This window comes from Gorilla gorilla, chromosome 21 (assembly GCF_029281585.2).
Source record: "Gorilla gorilla gorilla isolate KB3781 chromosome 21, NHGRI_mGorGor1-v2.1_pri, whole genome shotgun sequence".
NCBI lineage: Eukaryota > Metazoa > Chordata > Mammalia > Primates > Hominidae > Gorilla > Gorilla gorilla.
The window spans coordinates 27,363,725-27,380,611 of NC_073245.2; the positions used below are offsets into that span (position 1 = coordinate 27,363,725).

The window sequence follows — 16,887 nt, forward strand, 5'->3', positions numbered from 1 at the left end:
GTTAACAACATTTAAAAATATTTGTCTTTAAATATTCTGATGCCTTTCCCTCTGAAGACCTCGGGAGGCAAGTGGGAGAAGAAGGCATAATGATTTGGGGAGGGGACTATAGTCTCCCAAACTATAGAAAGCAGCCATAGTGACAGCAATTGCTTCACTCATCAAAATCAACAGTGAAACCTAACACACATACTGTAGATTAGTGACTCTCAGTCCAGTTACTAATTGTATAACCGGAAAAAAAAAAGAAAAATTTCTTTTCAGAAATATGCATCCTAATACAAGCTCTTTTGGGGAAGGCAAATCTCTAATGGTGGCCTAGCCTTAGTAAGCATGCAGTGAAGATAGCAGCCTTGGGACAGATTTAATGATACTTCTGGCTTTTAGATATTGCATCCCCATATAGTTGTTAAATGCACCAGCTGCTGGGCCAAGCATACCACATGCATTCATTTCTTTAGTCCTTACATTGTTCTCACCCCCAGTTGATCAAAAAGGAAAACTAGCACAGAGTCCAAGCAACTTGCCTGAAGTCTTGCAGGCAGTTATCAGGGTGGTTGGGACTCAAATGCCTGTCTTTGACTCCACAAACCTACGTTTGTAACCATTATGCTAGATGGTGTCAAGAACCTGCCCTGTTTCTTGGAGGGCTAGATGCTCAGGTGTAACTGCTGCAAAGATTATGTGGTTTTGCAAACCCAAATGAGAGATTTTCAATTGCCCTTGGAGTTTCTTGATGCTTTCTGAGGTCCAAGGGTCTGATGGAACTCAGCAGTGCTCATAGTCCACGATTTTACCCTTGGAACGACTACTGGGCAACAAGACAGGCCACCATTCAGGAGAAAGCAGGGCTCCTGCTGAGACATTCAAGCCTCAGGCTTCCTGGAAAGCCACATTCTGAGGAGACAAGCCTCAGCTCCCAACCAGCAACACCTCACTGGAAACCATTTGCCCTTTACCTAATGGCTTTTCTTGCCCAGCCATGTTCTCTTATTATTTCCATGCCAGAGTACATTCTCCTAATCCATTGCTGTCCATGCCCTGTTAAATAATAATCACTTTTCCTCCCCAGGGCCAGTTTCATTTCAGAGAAATGCCAGTTGATGCTTTAAAAATGTCAAGATTTCTACAAATCTCTCTTAGATCAGTGCTCTGATGAGCCATCCATCTCACTGTCACAAAGCCCCCTAGTGCTGACATTTATGTCAGAAGTGTTATCCTTGGGCCTCAAACTCTAATTGGCTTCACTCTCAAGCGTGTCTTGGGCAGCTGTCTCTCCACTCTGGCAGTGCAGCCCACCTTCACACCTCCACACAGAAGGGAGGTGCAAGACTGGGAGCTGTGTGATGGGGCACTCACCCCCATGGCAAGTCTTCTGGCACCAGCCCCATAAAGAGGGCACTTTCTTGGGCAGCTTTCCTGAGGACACAGTAGCAGGTATTAACCTTTGGTTCCTGTGTTATTGTTGTCTTTTCACAGGGATTGACTATCTCCACCCAGACCTGGCCTCCAACTATGTAAGTACAAGCCAACTTTGGTGGGGAAACAGATGCATCTTAAATGTCCTGGTGTCCCTGGCTATTAGGAACATGCACGTGTCTACATGTCTATACACATGCATGCAAGTACAGGAGCATGCACACACACACACACACACACACACACACACAGGAGTACACCTGCTGGAACATATGCATGCACACGTGGAGGAACACACACACACAGGAACATACACACACATGCATAAGCACAAAAGATGCACGCGTACTCATAGGCACACATGCATGCACACACAGACAGCCACATGGGCAGCCACACTGGAACTGTCCATCCCATTGGAGCCACAGCTCAGGCCGCAAGCAAATGGACAAGGCATGTGGCCTGGCAGCAGGAAAAGGCAGTGGCTTTGAGAGAAGAAAGAAATCTGATGTCTGAAAGAGCAGAGTGCCAAGAAAGTAGGTACGGGGAGGGGGAAGAAGAGAGAGACTTGGCAAGGTTTAAATCAACTCTACCTGATGATATTGAATTGAAGGGTGGAAATGAGCCATTTGGGTTCTTGTTGGACAAAACCAAAGGCAAAAAGCCAAAAACTGCAGTGACTCACATTGCAGCCCCAGCTTTATGAAAGTAAGAGCGTTATCTTTTTTGATTATTTGTGTCACTTATGACCACTCCACTGACTTTCCCCCATAACATTGAGAATTACTATCCCTTGACAAACAAGCAATGTTAGCAGAGAATCACCAAAAGCCCTGCTGGGCTAGAACCACACACTCTAATTTTTGACTCAGCAAGTCACACGCTGCTTTCCTGATGAAGCCCACAAGCCCTTTAAACAGAATCGATCACTTATTTTAACCCCAGGGAGTACAAGATTCAAGCATTGGTGTGTTCACTTAAAATTATCCAAACTATTTCTAAGCTATACTTCTGAGACCTCCAGATCTAGGTGTAAAAAATGTTATCTTAGTCATTGAAGAGACTCATATTTAGAGAACAAGGGCTTGCATAAAAGAAAGGATGGTTACCCAGCAAAAAGTGTTTGGAGGTCACCAGTCTGGGTCATTTGTCCTGGAAGGCGAGTGTCTCTACGTTGCACAAAGAAAGTGGGAATATTCCATGTGTTTCATGCACTGGGCAACAAGAAACAAGGCATTGAAGGGATCTTATAAATCTAGAAGAGCATAAATTGAGAGCAGCATCTTTTTTAATATTAGGAAAAACTATTAAATGAATCATTGGCAGAGTCCAGCCAATGTGGCCCCAGAGAGAAATGACAGAAATTAAACCAAAGCTATATTCCCGGCAATGATAATAATCCATGTCTATGGAGAAGACCATTGTAAACTGCCTGTGCCAGCGGTCCTGTGTGTGGAGTCTAAGGAAACAGCCCTTCTCCCTGTCTCCTCATGGTGCCTTCCCTACTGAACATGAGTGGAGCTGTCTGCCGGTCTTCTCATGCACTCCTTAAAGGGACTGCCCTGGACACAGTCCTTCCTGCCTCCCCCTGACTATGGCTGACTCCACTAGTGCCTTCACCTTTCCCTGCCTCCTCCATAACTGCAGGGCCCTGGAGATGTGTCAGGCAGGGGATTGAGAAGTGCTGCATTGCATTTTCTCCAAGGCTCTGATGTATCTGGGGCTGTTCCTCCCAGAGAGCAAGTGTGGCAGGGATCATGGCCTGCAGGGTCGGTGGTCCTCCCTCCGAGGGCTGTCCCCACTCCACCCTCTGCAGACAGAAGCATTGATATTCTCCACAGTTCCCTCCATCTCCAGGACCCAGTGCCTCACAGGGCAGCCACGTGGAGTTCTGCTCACTTTCCCAAACCATCCTTGGGGAAACAATCATCTTGCCACTTGGAGGACTTCAAGGTGGGGTGGTACCCATTGGGCTGGAGAGCTGAGGGCACATGGCCTGTCTCCTGTGCATAGCATAACCCCACAAAGGCCTAAGACATGAAGACCGACCTCTGCATCCTTCCCTTCTCCCTGCCTAGCCCAGGCAGTTCCTGTCAGGCTGCTCCCAACTCCAGCTGCCAGATTCGAAAAAGATAGTCATTCATTGGGGGCAAGAATCCTCTGGGGTTCCAGTGAGCTGCAGGTACAATGTTAGTGGATGGTGTGATCCATCTGCCAAAACCTTCATCTGAAATTGGAATGTGGAACCTCCATATTGAGCCGTGCCAGCTCCTCTGAGATCTGCAATACCAGAATATACCTGAAGAACTCTTATCGGTTCTGTGAGTCTCAAGTTCTTTTTTCTTCTTTTCTTTCTTAAGAACATTTTTTCTGATTAAAAAATAAATGCATGTTATCTGTCAAAAAATATGAAAAAGCATAAAACAGATTCAAAACTAGCCATAATACCACATTCTTGTTATTTTGACATATTTTGGGCCTTTAATTTCTATGTGTCTATTTTTAATGAAATTGGACTCTTATTGCATATTCTTCCCTTCTGCTTGATGTGCCATAAACATTTTTATGTTATTAAATATTCTCCAAAACATAATTTTAAGGGCTACATGGCATTTGCTCATGCTATAATTTATTTAAACATTCTGATCTCCAATTGTTGAACAATTAGGTTGTTTCCAATCAGTGTTTCACTGTAAGAGGGAGATGAGATGGCAGACAGTAACATGGGTGGACTCCAAGCCATACCATGCTAAGGAGAACTGAAAGAACTGGAAAAGCTTTTCCTGGAAAAAAGAAAGCGGGCACATTGAGTATGTTTTCAAATATTTCAAATTCTCCTGGTAGAATGAGGCATTCCACTTGTTCAGTAATTTCTCCCAAGAAAATTCCCACCAATGGGTGGTAACCACAGAAGCAAGATTTTAACTCAGTCAAAGGAAGAACTGTCTAGTGATTAAGATTAGTAAATTATTGGGAGGCCAAGGCGGGTGGATCACGAGGTTAGGAGATCGAGACCATACTGGCTAACACGGTGAAACCCCGTCTCTACTAAAAATACAAGAAATTAGCCGGGCGTGGTGGCACGTGCCTGTAGTCCCAGCTACTCAGGAGGGTGAGGCAGGAGAATCGCTTGAACCCAGGAGGCGGAGGTTGCAGTGAGCTGAGATTGCACCACTGCACTCCAGCCTGGGCGACAGAGGGAGACTCCGTCTTAAAAAATAATTAATAAATGAATAAATAAATAAATAAATAAATAAATAAAAATAAAAGATTAGTAAATTAATGAAAGTAACAAATTCTTCATACCTGAAAATATTCAAGGGGAAGATTGATGGCCACTGGTGGGATGTTACTGAAGAGATGACAATGTCTATGCTGAACTTAAACTACATGAGACCTAAGAATTGAACAAAAAATGTGATTTCTGTACAAAACTGCACATCTTGATAACTTTCATTCAGAGCAAAGTCTGAGTCTTCAACTTGTATCAAACACTTGGAAGCTGACAATGAAATTATATATATTTACATATGGCTGTGAAAATGTTCTGCCTCTTTGGTATAGATGAGAAAACTGAACACCTAACTATCTCGTGCTTGATTCCTCAGCAGAGGGCCCAAACTGGCTGGTTTTTAATGGCACAGTGTCTCTCTCACCCTGTGTAGAGTTCAGAGTGGCAACTTCGGAGCGACTAACCACATTAATCTTCTTTATTTTTAATTAAAAATTGTACACTATCATTAACACAATGAGGACAGCAAATAGAGTAGACCAGCCCAGGAGAGCAATGAAACCAGTAGACAGTGATAGGCTCGAAAATTATTTGAGCAGAGAATTAACAGGCAGCTTCACACCTCGTTAAGTGACCTAATGGCTTGGAGGGATGAGCCAGCCTGGTGCCCCTTGAGAGAGAGGTACTTGGTGGAGTCTTTGCTTGGGTTTCCCTAGAAGCAGACTCTGAAGCAAGGGTTTGAGTACAAGTAGGTTATTTAGAAGAGGATTCTAGGAAGCAGGGGTAGAGGACAGGGAATGAGTCCAGGAAGGAAAGGTAGCTTGTAAACGGGGCAGTTATCAAACAAGACAGCACTGTAGGCACTGAGGCTTAATCTCACTGGGGAGCTCTGGGAGACAGCATAGAATATGTGAGCCAGAGTGATCCCCCTTGGGATGTGATGCCTCAAGAAGCTGGGGTATTTATGTGACAACTTCATCAGTCGTTGGTTGAGGGCTTGTCCCAAAAGATGTTCCTACCTCCCCACAGCCTGGGGAAAAGCCCTGGGCAGAGGTGTGGGTACAGACAGCTGCAGTTCACCAGAGACATGAGGGTGTCAGGCTGAAGGGGGATGTAGCAATGTCTGCCCCAGAGATGCCTTGGAAATTCATTAAAGGTTAAAATAAATAGACATGTTCTATGTTGAAAAAACTCTTTGTGGTTACTGATTTATTTTCAGTGAGAATTGAAAACTCTACCCAAGGCTCTTCAAAAAAATTACTTTATAATCAAACCAGCCAAAATGTTTCTGAAAGCAGAATTATTTTCAAAGCTTGGTTATTCTGTATATTAAGAGAGGAAACAGCATATGCTGGTAGTCCAGTTTATTCCCATTAAACTAAGAATAAAATACTTGGAAAATTGCAAATCAATATATAAATGTAAGTTGTTAGTGTTAATCTAATTCAAAAAATCTACACTGAGCCTGCTGAGTGTTGGGAGTAAAGGATAATAACGGCCACTTGGATTATTACTCTATTGTTCTATGATTGAATTTCATCGGAGGGATCCAGTCCCACTGGTAAAAGTTCACTATTCCAAATAATTAAAATTTTTCTTTTTCTATCCCAATAGTCATGACACGAAATGAGTATTAGCCAAGAGACTATTTTAGACCAGGTTAAAATTACAACCTCCTTTACCCATCTTCGCTATAATAACTGGGTATTTTCTCTAAGTCAATACAATGGCTGTGGATTGAACCTGCTACGTGCAAGCCCCAGAGGAAGAGAGATAAATAAGACACAGGCACTCTGTAGAGAAGTCGGCAGGTCAGTAAAGATGCAAGCATGTGAGACATGACTGTCAGGTGAGGGGAAGGCAGACAGGGAGGTCGTTGTCTCTTTACTCTGAGCTCCCAATCCAGTGAGGATTGCAGGCTGGGTTCACAGTACTGGCCCAAGCTCAGGGGTTCTGTTAGGTCTATGGAACAAAGGGAGACTTCTTCAACAACATGTGGAGTGTGACTTAGGTGGCAGCTTTCAGGGCATGGAGGTGGGTGGGGTAGAACGTCTCCTGCTTTGCAGCTTTGCTGAAGCTACAAAGGTGAAGAAAAAGCTGGTGGGTCTATAGAATCCAAGGAGAGCCTTCTTGCTGTGTGCTGGGTTTTCTCAGAAGCAGACCCTGAGACAAGGATTTGAAAGCAAGTCATTCATTTGAGAGGAGATCCCAGGAAGCACCAGCTGGGAAGGAGGAAATTGATGCCAGAAAGGGAGAGTGGCCCAGAGAGCAAATTACCCCTTAGGGCAATGGGAGCTCAATCTCCCTGGGGAACTCTGGGAAACAGTGTGGACCGAGTGGGCCTCAGAGTTACCCACAAACTCCTGTCAACCACTGGGTGAAGGCCACTACCCAGGAGTAGAGATGAGGTGGGGAGATAGAAGGATTCACTCTAGACAAGAAAAATAGGGCCCTGCAGACAGAGTCTTCAGCAGAGTTGCATGTGCTGACAGTTGGAAAACAGCCAGCTTGCAAGGGTAGGGTTCTGACAGTTGGCAGTAGTGGAAACTGAGTCAAAGCTGAGATGACTCCTGGCTCCCTAACTCATGGTGCAGCCTTAGAGGAGCATATCAAACATCTTTGAACCTTAATTTTTTCATCCGTGAAATGGGCAAAATGGATGTCTTGTCAGGTTTGTTGCAAGGTATCCTTGAGATAATATGCGTATCAGGCCTGGCACATAATAGATGCTCAATAAGCATTCATTTCCTTCCGTCTCAGAAGAGTTGAGGTTACAACTTTGCACAATTTTGGGTTGTCCTGATGGAGAAGCAGGGGTGTGCCTCAAGAAACCAGTGCAGTTGTTCATTGGACCTTCCAGTGAGCTTAGGGTCATTAAAAGAAGAAAGGACAACTGATCCAGGCTAAGTACAAGATTGTGAGGGTTGCAAAGTCAAGGGCAAAAATCAGAGGATACCAACATAAATCTCAAAGGCTTTGAAAAACAACATCCAAGAAAAGAGAAGGTAAAGGCAGGGAGAAGACCCATTTCTCGTGGCCAGGGATGTAATGAAGGATGCCCCCGAGGAAGCGGCATTTCTGACCTGCATCTTCTTCCCTGTCACATACCTTAAAACTAGATGAATATTCAAGGATAGTCATAAGGGAGGGTTAATCCCTAGGGTGGGCAAAGGGATTATAAGGTAGGAACTACCCCAAGTGAGGTTTTCTCCGAGCCAGGGAAATCTCCTGGTATTTAAGCCATTGCAGGGTGGGACATCAACTCCTGTTCTGATGGCTGGGAGGATGGGCCACTTCTTGCACTCCGTCTTCTAGCTTGGAAACTGTGAGTGATGCTCTGAGCAGCTCCAAGATCCTGTGCTGAGAATCTGTCTAGATTCATGACACTTCATGAGCTTTTCCAAGAATTCTTGAGTGCAGCAAATACAGAAGTTTGCATTGACTCAACTCCACATCCTTCCCTAGACCACAGCTTCTGCCATGGGACTCTGCAGAATCTCCCTTTAAAGAGGTGAAGTGTATTTCCTACCCCTTGACTTTGGATTGGGCCTTGTGACATGTTTTAAGCAATAGAATAATCTAGAACTGACAGTGCCAGTTTGGAGCCTAGGCCTTAAGAGGCCTTGTGTGCTCCCAACTGCCTTCCCACGCCTCTGCCATCGCCATTAGAAGGGCATTCCCAGGCTCTCCTGCTGTACCCTAGAGGAGGGTGAGAGACATGGAGAAGAGCTGCCCTGCTGCCACGGCCTGAAGCACCACCACCCACACTGGCCTACAGAGCTGCAGTGAGAAGCAGAGCTGCCTAGCTGAGCCCCACCAAAATCACCAAACCTCAGCCAACCCACAGAAACAAGCAAGCCAGCCAAGCTCAGCAGAGCTGCCTAGCTGAGCCCAGCCCAGAGCACCTGGCTGCCAGCTGAACTGTGGACTCGTAAGCTATCTAAACAGCTGCTGTTATATGCTGCTGACATATTATGGCCGTTTTTGTGTAGTAACTGTTACAGCTGCCCATGCTAGACCCCCTTCTCCATCCTCCTACAGTACTTGAGGTGTACCCCAGTCTGGAGAGAATATTGGCTTCTAGGCCTATCCTAGACCTACCGAATCAAAATCTTTAGGGACAAGCCTCATAGTGTATATTTCTTTTAGAATATTGGCTTCTAGGCCTATCCTAGACCTACTGAATCAAAATCTTTGGGATAAGCCTCATAGTGTGTATTTCTTTTAAAGCACTCCAAGATTCTGATGGTTAACCTACTCATTCATTTTGGCACTTCATTCATGCATTCAATCATTCATTCATTCAACAGTGCAGTTCACCTATAATGTTTGACTACATCACAGTTAGATCATAAGCTCTTTGTAAGGAAGTGTGTACTTTGTATGTGTTTTGTGTCCCTCTTAACACTTATCACAGTGTTAAGCAAGCATTTAATACATATTTGTTAAATTGCATTAAATGTTAACTCACCAATATTATTGCAAGTAATACCAGGAACTAAATTATATGATGACCCTCTATCCACGATGATCAGAAACTGCAGCATGCACAACCCTCTGTGTAATTCCTAGTTCTCAACCACCTCATAGGTGGATGCCACCATTGCCTCCTTCATCATGCATGATACTAAGGAAAGAGAGGACCCTGGAACCTAACTGAGTTCCTATGGCTGCAAGCCTGGAGAGAATACGATTCGAGAGGTGAATAATCCACATGCAAATAACTACAAGCTATTTCTTTTCTTTAATGTCTAGAATCCCTCAAGTTGCTGGAAATGCAATTAGGTTCCTAGATAGGAGAGGACAAATTAGGTTCTTTGGTTCCGTTCAAAATTTGGAACATTATTTATGTTCCAGGGTTGCTATTTCACCAACAGAAGTGATCATAAGAGAAAAAGGCCCACCCCTACATTCCTGCACTTTTCCATTCTTTAGATGGGTCCTGACAGGTGACTGTCTCTGAAGTGGGTGCCTGCTGAGAGCTCAGAAGAGCTGCCAGCACAGGAAGTACCTTGAGCTTGACAGAAGTGTGCACATTGGGCCCCAGGGGGCATGCGGCCTCCATGATAAAAGGGCGGCAGCAAGAAACCGGCACAGTACTCAGCCCCGAATGACTCAGATGTTATGAAGTATTGATCACATACATTGCTTCTGGCTTTTAGGCCTATGAATATTTAAATAAGCACATTAATATTGCATATGAAATTGAGGCTTAAATAACCTTTGTTTCTTATTGAAAGGAAGGGCTGGCATTTTCAATGTGCTCTTGAATGCTGGCTGGATCATGATGAGCACTTTATCACCAGGACGTCAGACTGAATACTGAGAATGGGGATTTTTTAAAAATCACTTTGATAGACCGTCAGTCAAATGACTATCACTTAATGCAACTCATGTACTAGAGGAAACTATTTATTTTTACAGAAACATACTTTGCTTTAAAAATAGGGAAGAAATGAAACCTTGCTTAACAAAATGAAACTACTTGTATGGACCTAAACTTACAGCTATAGCTGAAAGCAAAGAAAATATCTGGTCATTCTATTATTTTTAATTATTCAATTGACTAGTATTTGTTTCATTGAACTTAGTCAGCATTCAAGAAAGCCATATTGTTCCCACTGTGTGCAAAATGCTATACTAGGGGCCTGAATTATGAAGTGTGAAAAATCCAGTCCCTGACCTTGGGGGGTTCACATGTAAGTATATAATTACATTATAATATGCTTAGTGCTAGCCTGGAAATAAAACACCACCCACATAGGAATGCAATAGCTAGAAAAAGCAAGTCAGCCCTAAAAAATTAGAGAAAGAAAGATACTTAAATGCATTTAAAGAATGCAGCTCACCACATGGGGGATGAACTTGTTTTCTTGGGTCGATACAGCATATGAATTCATCTAGAAGCTTCATCAATACGATACTAGACAAATGGGTAATTGGATTTCATCTGGAGATTTGCTTCCACCTAGAAGCCTAGACTTAAAAAGTAGCCCACATCATTTCCTTACCCCAAATTCCCTAAAACTCTTCGACAGATTCTCATCTCTTTGACTAAATTTAACTGGCTTAAAGACCAGGGTAATGTCTTCCAACTCTTTTACTCATGAGAGAATGAACCAGAGGCCTCATTCCCCACAGAGATCATTAAGAGAGACTTCATAAATAAAAGACTGAATTATGGATGGATGGATGGATGGATGGACGGATGGATGGATGGATGGATGGATGATTGGATGGATGGATGGTTAGATGGATGGATAGATGGATGGATAGTTGGATGGAATGGATGGATGAAAAGATGGGAGGATGCTAATGAGACTATTGGGATTTTATTCCATTTATCACTAAACACACCTGTTCAGAAAAAGTGTAGCAATGTTTACTGATAAGCCACAAGAAAGTCATTTTTGCAAATATAAGAAAATTGAAAGATTACTATTCTCAACTGCCTTTGTTCCTTTCTTTGTCTTCATTATCGGTATATACGCACTGAATTCCCAAAATGTGAAATATTTTACTGGCTTTTTTATTTGGGTTTCTATCTCATAGAACCAAAAACCTTTAGGTGACCAAGCCTTACAAATAATTAACTTGGCAATAACCCCTGGCTGCAGCTGTGATTCACAATGCTGCTCCTGCTGAGCTGACATCCATTTTCACTTTGTGCCTCTCCTCATGTGCCTGTTTCCCAGTCATACTGTCTTAAAGCCACAGTTCTGGGTGTCTAAGGCGGGCCTGACCAGATTTCTGAACCCATGTCCCCCACCCACGAGGGGAGTAGTGGGTTGATGCCACAGCAAAATGGGCAGTCATCCACACTGCTTGCCCATGTCTTCTTGCCAAGCAACAGAGCCCAAGTGGGTGCGTCCACTGGAGCCACACCTACATGGGATCATTGCCTGGGCAAATGCGGATCTGATGGAGACCAAACGTCTGATCCATCATCCAATTACAGTTTTCTGAAGCAGCAACAAAGACCAAGAAACAATGCCCAGGCCTCAATTAAGGATCAGACTCTGAAGCCATGGAGTCTTCTAAAATATGATAGAAGATAAATTTTGTGGTTGTGTCAAAGAATCATGAGCACTATAACTGTCATTTTGGCTAGAGCCCATTCTTACCTTTAAAAGCTCTTAATCATTTTTCCTTGAAGACAAAGACTTGATGGTAGGCAGAATTGTAAAATGCCCCCCTACGATTTCCACCCTCTGCTGTAAACACTCTGTATAGTCCCTCTCTTGAGTATGGCAGGACCTGTGATTATGATGAGATATCACTCTTACAATTAGGTTATTAGATTGCATTATATGGCAGAGTTAGAGATTTTTTTCAGATGTCATCAAGGCTCCTAATCAGTTGACTTTAAGCTAATCAAAGGAAAGACTATCCTGGGTGGGCCTGAACTAATCAGGTGAGCCCTTTAAAAGGTAATCTACAAGTCAGAGAAGGAAGGAGTCAGAGAGATTCTAAGCAGTGGAGGCTTTCACCTGTTGGCCTTGAAGATGCGACTGCCATAATGTGAACAGGGCCACATGGCAAGGAATGGCGGACTCCCTGGGAGCTGAGGCCTCACTCCTACAACCACAAACAACTGAATGAACTTGAAAGAGGACCCCAAGCCCTAGATGAGACAGCTCCAGTGACACCTTGATTTCAGCCAGGTGAGACCTTGAGCAAAAGCCCCAGTTAACCCACGTCCAGAAACTCTGAGATAAATTTGCGTTGTTTTAAGCCACTATGTTTGTAATAATTTGCTATACAGCAATAAAAACTAATACAACCTTCTTGATTATAGTGGATATTTGAGCACAAACTGAATGACTTGCTGTCTCTCTGAATTAATAAAAATAGACCACTCTTCAGTTTTTACTTTTTCTTAATATGTTTGCTTTTATCTCAAAAATAAGTATACTCTGCCTATTGCCACATGGGGCCCTTTCATAAATAATAATTCTGCTGCAACGAGAGGCTCAGAGAAATTTAGTGCAGAAGTTAAGAAGAGCTCTTGGGCCAGCCTCGCTGAATTCAAATCTCACGTCCAACTGCTTCTTAACTATGTGCCCTAGGCAAGTTAATCTCTCTGTGTCTCAATTTCCTCATCTGTAAAATGGGTTAATAATAATACTGATCTTACTGGTGATTGTGATAATTCAATTCAGTAGTGCACACAAGGCCCTTAGAACTGCCTCTGGCTCATAGGACACCCTCAATAAGCATTTGATGTTGTTAAGTCCCCTGCCCAAGATTGCACAGCTAGAATTCAGCAGGGAAGAACAGAAGCCTAAGGTGGTCAGACCTCAAAGTCTGTTCTCTTAGCCTCCCCCTCCCTTCCTGCCTTAAGGACACATATGAATTTGCAGAAAGCATTTTTTAAATGAAATTAAAAGGGGCAATTAGTGTGTTATTCTAAGTTTTCTTTCCACTTTCCTGCTAACAACTAGTGTGTTATTCTAAGTTTTCTTTCCACTTCCTTGCTTCCCCAGCCCTCCCTGTCCTGCCTCCCAGAATACTTTACTGGTTTCCCCTGGGAGCACATCCTTAATAAATCACTTGCCTACAAGCTTTCACCACAGGGTTGGCTCCCAGGAATCCTGATCTTACATTAGAGCAGTCTGGAGCTTTAGGCAAAGCAGAATTTTCCATCCTACATGGCCAAGGCGGAGAGAATCTCTGACATAGAAATAAGATTAGCTTCTCCACCATGGTAACCCTGCTGCTGACTCCCAACCTACGGGAAATTATTTTTCACAAAGAAAGAATCTTTAATTACTAACCAATAATTAAAACCTGAAGCCAAGAACAGGAAGCCAGACTTTGGCTCTGAGCAATGTTCCTTAACATCACCGGGAGTATTATGGTGAGGTCTGCACTTTCCATGTGGCATGCACACAACCTCTCCACAATGAGTGCTCTGCTAGGCAGAAGAATAAGATGTATTACAGTGTGTAGGAGCTGTTTTCATTAAGCTATGGAAAGAGATGGATTATGTTTTATAACTCAAGCATTGCCAATTTTTTAAATAAGGAGTTCAGTGTAAGTCTAAGCTATTCAAAGAGCACTAGTTCACAGACTCCCATTGAGGTATTGCAAGCCAAAAAAAAATGCGTTGTTTGATCTTTATGGCCCTCAGTTTCCCCATCTATAATTGTCATCCCCAACAAGATTCTCATTGTCTCCAGAATCAAAAGAGTATAATGATTATTCATATGGCTTATATGAACACTGGGTCTTTGTTGATCAATCAAAAAATAGAAATTAAATGGAACTTCTGAGAATGTTCAAGGTGTTGAAGCTATTCTGGTATGGATATTGGACCACCCTCCCTTTTTTTCTCCACAACACCCCGCAAGCACACACACACATATTCTTTCTCTATCATGTAAAGAATGTTCCAGAACACTAGGTGGAAAGGAGCCAGTCCCTGTGTAGAGGCCTGTGTGGTGACAGATGGGCACTGAGTCATTTGATACAGTCAGCACCTTGCAGGAATTCTTACCAGGCACTTTACCAACAAAAAATATATTATCTGTGAATAAAACCATGGCCAAGGCTATTAACCACTTCAATTAATCACTCACAGGCGGTCACAATGATCCTATACTACATGGCAGCTTTATTGGGGAGTTTTGATTTGTTGCTTGCTTGATTATTAATAACTCGCAAATCCATCTCTCCTCCCATGGAGAGTTGATAGTTGGCTAACGAAGTATGAGAACCATGTGTTGTCTCCCACCTCTTCTCCCTGCCATGGTTCTGATATTTCTCCATTGATTTCTGTGGAATAGCAGGAGTGTTAGTTCCCAGAATTTGTTGAGTATTTACTGTGTGTTTGGCCTTGTGTTTTATATGCATGATCACATTTAACGAGCATGTTAAGCCAGTGGAGTGGGTACTTTCTTACCCACCTGTCACAGACGGGAAACTGAAGATCAGAGAGGCTAGTGATTTGCCTTAGTTCACACAGACAGTGAGTAGCAAAATGTGAAGTTCACCATCTGTCATGCTGCCTTCATTTAACCTGGCCCCCTCCAGTCTCCCACATCTCACCAAATGGCATCGCCATGGTCACAATGACTAATGTGCTAAACGTTACCATCCTTGACTGCTGCTCCCTTCTTTTTCCCCTCGGCCACCCTATCTGCCAGCTCTGCTAGGCAATACACCTGCCTCTCTGTTCCCACCACTGGCATCCTGGACCAAGCCAGCATCACTTCCCTCCTGGACCCCACAAAAGTTTCCTGCTTCCACTCTTACCCTCTGCAATGCATTCTCCCCAAAACAAGCAGAAAGGTCATTACAAAGAACAAAGTAGTGGAAGCCATATCACTTCCGTGCTTAAAACCAACAGGTGGCTCTCCCCCTTCCCTGTGAGACTCAGCATGTTTGCCTTTGTCCTGCTCACTCACGATGAGCCAGACTCTACAATCCAGGATTCTCCCTAATTAAAGGCTTAGAAGACTGTTACACTAGCTCTTCCCACAGTTGAGTCCATCTCAATTTATATTGCACACCCTGTGTAGCCACTTCCTAGTTCTTAAGATAGTCTGTGGTTCTGTATTTTTGTTTTGTTGCATGTGTTCCCCCATTAGAATGTCAGCCCCAGGAGGATGAGGCCACGGGGATCTGACCTGTCTTGTTCACCTCTTTATCCTCAGCACAGCACCATGGCTGGAACCGAGTGAGTGGTCAGTAGGTATCTGTGAGATGACTGACTGGCTGAGGATTGAACACTTGGCTTTCCTCTTTTTCTTTTGCCTTCACCCTTTAATTTCTTCTGGCCATGCTTTCTCCTCACATAGCTCCTATCTCTGTCTTTTTGCTATGCGTCTCCTTATTTATACCTCAGTCAACACCAGCATTTTGTTATGAAAGAAAAGCTGTAGGTCAGTGCCACAGAGAAGACAATTTCCCCAGGAAATGAACACTTCAGTACTTCTTTAGTAACTTCTGGGGAGAAATGCTATATTTCTTCATAGCTACAACCAAAAAACAGAAAGCCTCTCTATCCAAGACTGCCTTGTCCATCCCAAGAAAACAGAGAACTACAGAAAGCAGCAGGAATGATTCCCTTGATGCTTTTAATTCATTCATTTGTGTTATATGCAATTAACAATAGGCCATCTGATTTCTCAAAGCATGCAATTTCAAGCTGAAAAATTAACCTAGGTTATTTTCCACTCAGTTAAGTGTCAAAAAGATTTTGAAAAATAAAAAAAAGAAAAAGAAAGAGGAAAAAAACCAACATGAGCATGTTCTTAACTAATGAGCGATGCTTATCCACTGTTCCACTAGAAGAGAATTTTCAAAATATGGACACTCTATTCACAAGTCTCTCTTGAGAAACGTGGTGTTATAGTGTCACCATTATTAATATTAAACTTGATGCACCATATTTACAAATCCTTCCAAAGGGAAACAAACCTGCCCTGGAAACAATGCTTATAATTATAATCATGGATTCTATCTGTTCCTCACAGGGAATGCTTAAAATATCAATTTAAATGCAAATGAATCTTATCATTCCAAATTAGACTCATCCCATTGTGTTGAAATTAATATAGAAAATAACACCGAACACCAAATTACAAGTAATTAATATTGACACTGTGAAAAGTATACACTCTCATTTTGATATTTGGGGAAGAAAATCTTGTCTGTGTCTGTGCCATTGTGTCCTATAAGCAACAACTAGAACACAATACCCTCAGTGCTAGTAATCATGAAGGATTAACACAGCAAAAATCTGAGAGGGAGGACAAATGGCAATGATACATCTTAGAATCCAGTAATCTATTCTTTGGGTCTGAGGAAAAGCACTTACATCTGTATTTAAGTGACTACATACTATTTAAAAATAAACTATTTGAGGCCAGGCCTGGTGGCTCACACCTGTAATCCCAGCACTTTGGGAGGCCGAGGTGGGTGGATCACCTGAGGTCAGGAGTTTGAGACCAGCCTGACCAACACAGCGAAGCTCCATATCTACTAAAAAAAAAAAAAAAAAAAAAATACAACATTAGCCGGGCATGGTGTCACATGCCTGTAATCCCAGCTACTTGGGAGGCTGAGGCAGGAGAATTGCTTGAACCCAGGAGGTGGAGGTTGCAGTGAGCCGAGATCGTGCCATGGCACTCCAGCCTCCACAACAAGAGTGAAACTCTGTCTCAATCAATCAATCAATCAATCAACAATTTGAATCTTAAAAATTAAAATATTTTTCATAGGCTGAACAC

General features: G+C 43.0%; 1 protein-coding gene across 1 annotated transcript in view; it reads left to right on the plus strand.

The window, feature by feature from the left end:
- PCSK2 (proprotein convertase subtilisin/kexin type 2) overlaps positions 1-16,887 on the plus strand; it is a 259,004-nt gene that overhangs the window by 141,418 nt on the left and 100,699 nt on the right. Inside the window, exon 5 of the mRNA XM_004061834.5 lies at positions 1,480-1,517. Coding sequence (XP_004061882.1) covers positions 1,480-1,517 — 38 coding nt within the window. The remainder of the gene's footprint in view (positions 1-1,479; positions 1,518-16,887) is intronic.